At 67.0% G+C, this 8,184-nt stretch overlaps 2 protein-coding genes across 2 annotated transcripts; one reads left to right on the top strand and one right to left on the bottom strand.

The window, feature by feature from the left end:
- Window positions 1–2,074: 2,074 nt before the first annotated feature.
- LOC127025898 (putative claudin-24) lies at window positions 2,075–2,742 on the bottom strand. The gene is given in 2 exon segments (XM_050911055.1): window positions 2,075–2,142; window positions 2,145–2,742. Coding segments are annotated over 2 exon segments (666 nt in total).
- A 2,048-nt stretch (window positions 2,743–4,790) lies between these two features.
- LOC127025749 (G protein-activated inward rectifier potassium channel 4-like) lies at window positions 4,791–6,870 on the top strand. The gene is made up of 3 exons (XM_050910833.1): window positions 4,791–4,967; window positions 5,075–6,287; window positions 6,536–6,870. The coding sequence occupies exons 1-3, from the start codon at window positions 4,791–4,793 to the stop codon at window positions 6,868–6,870; spliced, it is 1,725 nt and encodes a 574-aa protein (XP_050766790.1).
- Window positions 6,871–8,184: the final 1,314 nt, after the last annotated feature.

Raw genomic sequence — 8,184 nt, 5'->3', positions numbered from 1 at the left:
TTTTTTGCAGCACATTAGACAGATGTTTCTAGGACTCCTTCCCAGCACCGAATTTGCCGTAATTAGCAGAGCTATCTTCGAGTGGAAGCTGTCAGCACGGTCCCACCGTTCGGTCGGTGGTCGTTTCGCCGTCGCTGGGGAACGAACAGCTCCCGTGGGAGAACCTTGCATTCTCCCCGTTCTTTTACGGTAAAGTAGGAGCGCCGTTATCTCTAGAGACGCGACAAGCTGCGCGCCTCTTCCAGGGCGGTGGGATGCCGCAGAGCCGGCCCCGCTGCTTTTTCAGCTTTTTGGGGGTTTTCTTCCCTCCGTTGTCGTGACGGCGAGCGGAGGGATGAGGCCTCCCACTTGCTTCTCGGGGACGTTGGCTGCCGTGAATGAAAACGGTGAACTTCGGCACAGAGACCCCGGGGCCGTGGCGCCGCGTGCTCGGTGACTGCGCTCGCTCCTCCCCGCCGGCAGACGACTCGCAATTTCCGCCAGCCAGCTTTTGCCACGCTGCGGCGTCGGCCCGACTCGCAGGCCGCGGGCGGCGGTTCGGGGGAGAGAATCCTGAATTCGGAGAAGCCGGCGCTTCCGACCGTCACGAGGCAGCGGCGTTGCCCCGTTCTTTGTGTCGCTGCCAGAAAGTGAAACATCCCGCCGATGGCCGAAGCCTGCTTTAAAAGAAAAAAAAGAAAAGGGGGCAAAAAAAAGGCAAAGACTTCTCACGAGCGCAGGTCTGTGCCGGGAAAGTCGTGATATTTGGAAGGGAGGGGCGCCCCGAAGCTGGAAACCTTTGCCCGGCTGCAGACGTGAATCAGATACCCCGCGTGCAGCAGCTATAGCGTTCTCTTCCCTACACACCGCGCGCTTCCCACGCCCAAAGGGACGCAACCCCAGTAGGGATCCGACTCTTAGCTCGCTGCTGTGCCCCAAGCCCCGGCAGCGTCAGGAACGCCTGGGGATAATCTCTCTTCTCCTCTCTCCCTGCCCACCCGCTCCTGAGCAAAGGGCAGGTTTCAAAAGGGGGCTCCCGGAGGAAAGCGGACTTTGCTTCCCCCAGGAACGCCGGCGTCGGCTGGGGGATTCCTTGACTTCGGTCACGCGCCCGCGGCTGTTAGCCCGCAGGGATTAAACCAGTGGTGAACTCGGTTTTTAACCGGTGCCTGCAGCAGCGGGCCGGCTTCTGTCGGGACTCGGGGTGTTAATCCAGCCTGGTGTTCCGTGCTGTTGGTGGCACGGAGGCGTGCAAGCAGGCTTTATTTTTACAGCTGAATCGGGGTAAATGTGGAAGAAACGGTTAAGGAGAGGCGCAAAACGCCGCGCGTGCCTCTTGGGCACGGGTAAACGGCGCAGTTGAGGAACTTTCTACACGAAGGTCTGCGGCACGCTTACAGCTTTGATCATCTTAGCCACGAGAAGATGAGGCTGCTGCAGGGGATGCGGCCACGGGCATCCTGCCTTTGCAGCAGGAGCCGTCTTTGGCACCGCCTCGTCTCTCGTTTTCCCTCTCCCCCTTCTTTTCCACTTTTCTCTCTGTTTTTTCCCCCACCCCAACCTTTTCAGGACAGACCAAAGCATCGTTGGAGCGGCAGCGCTGCCCCTTGCAGCTCCCACCCTTCGTCCCCGCTCGTGCTGCACCTCGCGCAAGACACGGCTGTACGTCCAGAGTGCAGAAACACGCCGACCGCGACCATTTATTGCCGATACATCAGAGCGATGCGGACACGCGAGGAACGAGCCGCTGCGCTGGGGCGCAGCTGCTAACCGCGGCAGCCTTGGCTACGGGGGGGCTCGCAGGGGACGCTAACGCGGCGTCATCGATAAGTGACTCTACCGCAAACGTCGCCGGGAGTACGAAGTGCCGCCCGCTGCTCTGCCTCGTTGCCTTCCCACGCTCGCTCGGCGAGTGCGGCGGGGAAAGCTGTTGCTCCTTAAAAAAGGAAAAGCGAAGCAGACGTGACAGAAGAAGGGGGGGAAAAAAAGCCTGCAGGGCTGCCGTAGGAATTAGCCAGTCATCCTGTAAAACATGCAGGAGCCGTCCCAGCGAGGGGAAGAGCCGGGAGGGGCGCAGGGCACGGCGCCCCGATCCCTAGACGACCAGGTCTGCGTTTCTGGGGTGCGGGTGGTGGCCCCCAGCCGGACCCCGTGGGGCGGGGGCTGACGGCAGGGGGGCGCGGCGTCGGGTCCTGTGGAGCGGGCGCCGCAGGCGAGGAGCAGCCCGCCGGCGGCGAGGAAGGCTCCGGCAAACCACCCCAGGAAGGTGGCCTCCCCGAATTCCCACCGGGGGACGATGGCGGGGACGGCGTCGTCCCAGAAGGCGAGGACGGTGTTGTAGGCCACCCAGGAGACCGGCGCCAGGGTGGCCATCCCCGCCGCGCCGAACGCCGCTCCCCCGGCGAGCAGGAGTCGCCGCTTTAGCCGGGGTTTGTCCTCGCAGGCTCTCCAGCCCTCCAGCCCCGGGGCGGCGAGGAGGCAGCCCAGCAGCCCCAGCCCGTTGGAGAGGCACATCAGGAGGCGGGAGACGCGCAGCTCGGCGGGCAGCGCCAGGAAGGAGCCGTGGGCTCGGCACTCGACCGTCCCCTCCTCCCGGGCGATGCAGACCTGCCAGAGCCCCATGGTCCAGACCTCCAGCTCGTTCAGGTCCAGGCTGAGGCTCTTCCAGAGCGGCACGAAGGTGGTGACGCAGGAGGAGACCCACCCGAGGAGGGCCAGCAGCATCCCCCCGGCCTGCGCCTTCGCCCACCCGCTCCCGGCCATGCTAACGCCGCCCCGGTAACCTGCGCGCCGGGCCCGAGATAAGCCGCCCCGAGCATTAACGCTTGCGGAGCAGCGTCCGCCCGGGGGAGCCGATTCAAGGCCTGGTCCTCCAACGCCGGGGTATGGCCACGGTCGTTTTCCAGCCGTCGCTGGTTCTTCCACGCGGAAAGGAAAGGGCGCCCGGCTCGGCAGGAAAAGCCGGGTGCGTCCCCGCCGTGACTCTGGCCAGGGCCTCGCCGTGCCCGGCAGGGTTAAGCCAAAGCATGCAAATCCTCCAAGCCTCGGCCACCCCGAAGCGAGAGCCTTGGCAGGGAAAGCGCCTCTCGGCAGCGGCGGCTCCGGCCGTGGTGGGGCGGGGAGGGGGGATGCCCAGGGCGGGATGCGGGCAGCGGAGAGCCGGCGCCAGGCTCTTCTCAGGAGGGCTCGAGGCGTCGACCCTCGTTTGGTCGTAAAGAAATAGGCAAAGGAGCCTCCGGGAGCTGCGGCGAGGACGGGGACGTCCGGGGAGGGTGCGCCTTTGCCCGTGGCTCGCAGGTGGGCACCGACCGCCCTGTCCTGCACCCAGCGCCTCGCCAGCGGACACGGTTCTCGGTGCTCGATGCGAGCAAGCTCTTGCCTGGGAGAAGATATCCTGCTGCAAAGACAAGACGGCGGGGGGGGGAAAGGATGGGCCGCATCGTCAGGAAAATCCCAACTTTGTGCTGGCGCTCGGCTCCCATCCGCCCCCGCGCGCGTCCCCTCCGCGGGGTCCAGCTTGCAGATTCATCTTCCCTGGGAGATTAGCGACTAATCTCTCCTTCATCTGCCGTCTTCCTTATCAAGGGGGGTATCGGGGGCCAGGCTGGAAATTACTGAGTCCTCCTGGCGCCGGGGGTCCGGCCCCGGTCAGTGTCAGCGGGGGGGGACACACACCTTCACAGGGGGCTCCCCAAAGGAGGGGGCGAGGGAGCACGGGCCGCGTTCAAGCCGGAGCACGGACCAGGCAGGAGAGGGGGGACGTTTCCCAGCCCTTGCTGACAGTCCCATCCCCAAGGGTGGACGGGGAGCATCATCCCGAGGGCAAGAGCGGGGAAATCCACTGGGAAACCCCTCCTGCTCCTTCCCCCGGGCGTCCGGGCGCCTGCTCCTTCCGATTAAATCGTCTCGAGGTAATTGTGCCTGTCATTGAGACAGATTAACGGGCGACCTTCTGCCACTGGAGCGGGATTGGTGACCGCCACTGAGCTCCCCGTCCTTCCCTCCCACCAGCCGCGGCGGCGGATTCCCATCCGCAACGGGCAGGAAGATGCCCACCGGCGGCCGGTTGGAGCGGGAGCCGCGAGCCGAGGACGACGTCTGCCGGTGCGGCAGCTGCTCCGCCTGGACATGAGGTGGGTGCCTCTCCCACCCGAGGGTCTGCGCAGGGCTGGGCGGCCGGGAGGCCGGCCCTGAGGACCACCGGTCCCACTGGGGCAGCGGCGGGAGATGCCGTGGGAGTGGGAGGGGTCCTGCCCCGGGGGCACCGGCTGGGGATGCTCGGAGGAGGCAGGGCGCCCACGCTCCCCGTCCCCGCGGGTCTCTACTCTGTATTTCCAGGAACGCGACCTCCCATTATGTCTCCCTGTGGGGACTCAGCCCATCCCCAGGAGCCCCAGCTATGGGGTCCGCATCTCCATGGCGGGCGGTCCTTCCTCCTGCAGAGGGGGGCCGCCCGTTTCTGCTCGGCGCTCGTCACAGACCGGGCAATTACGGCCGCGGCCTGGGAGCAGCGTGGAGCGCAGCTCCGGGCGCTCACCCGGAGCTTGCCCGCTGCCGGGGCTGCTCCCCGCCGGAGGCGGACGCCTCCTTCCCCGGCCTCTGCAATGCAGTTATGGCTTCTAATGGGCTTGGCCATCTGGTGCCAGCCCGTAGCCGCCCCGGCACGGCTCCACGGCTGGCACGTGCGCTGCCGGGCAAGGGCGGCCCCGCCAGACCCTGGCCCTTCACATCCAAAATAACCCCCCGCTTTGTGTCCCCCGCAGCAGGACCCTGCGCCCAGCCCAGGGCTGAACCCCGACCCCGGCACCACCATGGTGCTCCCCTGCGCCCGCAACGGCGGTGGCGGCAGCGGCCGGCTGGTGGCCGAGGAGCCCCGCGGCCGCAGCAACTCCATCCCTCCGGCGCAGACCCCCACCGCCAAGCACATGCTGGCTTACCTGCCCCGGCCGCCCACCGACACCAGCCGGTACGGCACCTTCCCCCAGAAGGTATGGCTCGCGCCGGGGCTCTCGGGCATCCTTCGGACAGGATGCTGCTGGGCGGTTGTGGTTGTCGGAGGCGATTTCTCACTGACGGGCTCCTTTCTGCCCTGCAGCCCGAACTCCCGGCCGCCGCCAGGGCTCTGGCGGAGGACGGCTGGCAGCAAGCCGGTGCCGCCGCTGCCAAGAGAAGCGCCCTGATGCCAAACGACCCGTCCCCACCCCGCCACGGCGGCATCGTCCCCGGCGAGCCGTCCCTTCCGCCGAGCCGCGGCAGCGTGGCTGCCCAGCACCGTCCCGGCGATCCGTCCTGGTGCCCGTCGGCTGCCCCGCGGGAGGCGGGCGCCCGCCGGTACCCGCTGCACGCGCTGAGCGTGCCCAACATCCCCAGCTCGGCGCGCGGCAAGGCCCCCGCCCGCAGCGCCGCCGCCGCCGCCGCCGCCACCACCGCAGCCATCCCTACCCCGGAGGGGCTGCCGAGCCGGTGCCGCAAGCTGCTGGAGGAGGACGGCCCCGTGGTCCAGGCCAGCAAGCGGCAGCGGCAGCGCTACGTGACGAAGGTGGGCAAGTGCCAGGTGAACCTGGGCAACATCCAGGAGAAGAAGCGGTTCCTCTCGGACATCTTCACCACCATCGTGGACCTCAAGTACCGCTGGTTCCTCTTCGTCTTCATGATGTGCTACATCGTCACCTGGGTGGTCTTCGGCACCGTCTACTTCTTCGACGCCTGGGCGCGGGGCGACGTCGGGCACCGGGGCGATCCCGAGTGGCGGGCGTGCATCGAGAACGTGGACGGCTTCGTCTCCGCCTTGCTCTTCTCAGTGGAAAGCCAGCGGACCATCGGCTACGGCTCCCGGATGGTGACGGCCAACTGCGCCGAGGGCGTCATCCTGCTGATGGCGCAGTCCATCGTCGGCTCCATGATCGACGCCCTGATGGTGGGCTGCATGTTCGTCAAGATCTCCCGGCCCAAGAAGCGCGCCCAGACCCTCATCTTCAGCAAGAACTGCGTTGTCTCCCGCCGGGACGAGAAGCTCTGCCTGATGTTTCGCGTCGGGGACCTGCGGGACAGCCACATGGTGGATGCCAAGATCCGGGCCAAGCTGATCAAGTCCCGGCAGACGGCCGAGGGGGAGTTCATCCCCCTGGAGCAGTCGGAGCTGAACCTGGGCTACGACACGGGGGAGGACCGCCTGTTCCTGGTGGAGCCCCAGATCATCTGCCACGTCATCAACCGCCGCAGCCCCTTCTGGGACATGTCGGCCGAGTCGCTGCGCCGGGAGCAGTTCGAAATCATCATCATCCTCGAGGGCATCGTGGAAGCCACAGGCGAGTGGTCCGCGGGGGTCGGGGTGGGGACGGGCGGCTCCCCTGGGGTCCCGGAGATGCCGGGTGAACCCGGGCTCGGGGCCGGCATCCTGGCAAGAGATGCCCGGGGCCGAAACCGGCTCCCCCCCACCCCTGCAACGGGTGACCCAAGGCTGGAAGCCACCCGTTAGGCAGCAGGGAGGGGGGGGGTTTCGTTGCGGCTCCCCGGCGCTCTGCCCGCCGGCGGCTGAGCCGTCGTCTCGCCGCAGGAATGACGTGCCAAGCCCGCACCTCGTACACGGAGGACGAGATCCTCTGGGGGTACCGCTTCGAGCCCTGCATGTCCCTGGAGAAGGGCGCCTTCCGGGTGGACTACAGCCGCTTCGAGATGACCTTCGAGGTGCAGACCCCGGCGGCCAGCGCCAAGGAGCTGCAGGAGCTGAAGGAGCTGGAGCAGCAGGAGCACTCCACGCTCAGCCTCTACTGGGACCACCTTCCGCAGCCCTGCGCCCCGCCGGGGACCGGTGAAGATGCTCTCACCGGGCTGAGCGTCCCCGAGGGCAGCCGGGGCGAGCCGCCGGAGCGGGGGGCCGCCGCCTCCTGAGCGGCTCCCGGGGGGGCCGTGACACCCGGCCGGGCCCTCTGGGTGCCCGGCGCAGGGTCCCGCGCCGACAGTGCCATAGGCCACCCACCCTCCCTCCGCGGGGCTGAGCCCTCCCGGCCCGCACCGCGGCAGCCGCGTGGCATCCTTTTCTCCAAGCTGTTCTCTTGCGACGAGGAACACGAGACCAACGGCTGAGTAAAGTCTCTTTAATTAAAAAAAACAAACAAACCAAAAACACCACTACACAAACCAGTCGGCAGCGTTTGTTTTGTTTGTAGGACGCTTGGCAGGGGTGGCTCGGGCGCCAGAATGGGATGGCTGCGGCGCAGCACGGGGAGGGGAGGGCCGGGAGGGGCTGGGGCCGGCCGCTCGGCGGGAGCCAGGAGCCCAGGCTGGCGGGGAACCGCTCCTGCACCCCACTCCTTTATCCCAGCCCCCCCAGTAACAGAGCATCCCGGGGGAACCAGCGCAGGACCCACCGCACCGCGGCCGCTCCCGCGGCCGGAGGGCGTCTGCGAGCGCGGGGGGGGCTTTTATAAGCGGCTCGCCCCGCCCCGCCCCGCTCCATTGGCTCGGCCGCCGTTGGCCCCGCCCCGCCGCGCTGACTGGCAGCTGGCCGGCCGCCGAGGACGGTTGGGCCCCGCGCGCTGCCGTAGCGCCCCGCGGCACGCCGGGAGTTGTAGTCCGGGAAGGGGGGGGTGGTCGGTATGGCGCGGCCTCCTCGGGACCCCCCCTCCTCCCCCCGCCCCGGTACCCCACCGGAGCCGAGGCCCCGCCCGGGGCAGGCGACGCCGGGATCCCCAGAGACCCGCCGGGCCCAGGGGCTGTGACCCCACTCCCCCCCCCCACTGTCGCAACTGTTCCCCCCCCCCCCATTCTCCCCCTCCCCCCCCAAAAGTGGCTCCAGGACCCCCCCCCACCTCCCCACCGACCCAGACAGCGCCCCCAAAACACCCCCAAACCGCCCCCCCCAGCCCCACACGTTGCCACGGGACCCCCCCCATCACAAAAACGTCGCACCCGGCCGGTGCTGCCCGAGGCGAGGACACGGTTTGATAGAATTAAATTAATAGAATTAAATTAATAGAGTTAAATTATTAATAAAATTAAATTAATAGAATTAAATTAATAGAATTAAATTAATTACATCAGTAGAATTAACGTAATAGCATTAGGCGCGTCAGTGTCCGCTCCTGCGCAGGGGGTGCCCCCGCCGCGTGGGGGGCACCCGAGGGCGGCCTGCCACCCAGGGAACGGGGGGGGTGATGCGGCCTTTTTATATATATATATATATATATATAAAATACATCCATA

The sequence above is a fragment of the Gymnogyps californianus genome, chromosome 25 (assembly GCF_018139145.2).
Source record: "Gymnogyps californianus isolate 813 chromosome 25, ASM1813914v2, whole genome shotgun sequence".
Lineage (NCBI taxonomy): Eukaryota > Metazoa > Chordata > Aves > Accipitriformes > Cathartidae > Gymnogyps > Gymnogyps californianus.
Note: the sequence above shows the minus strand (reverse complement) of the source record. Positions and strands in the feature narration are given on the sequence as shown.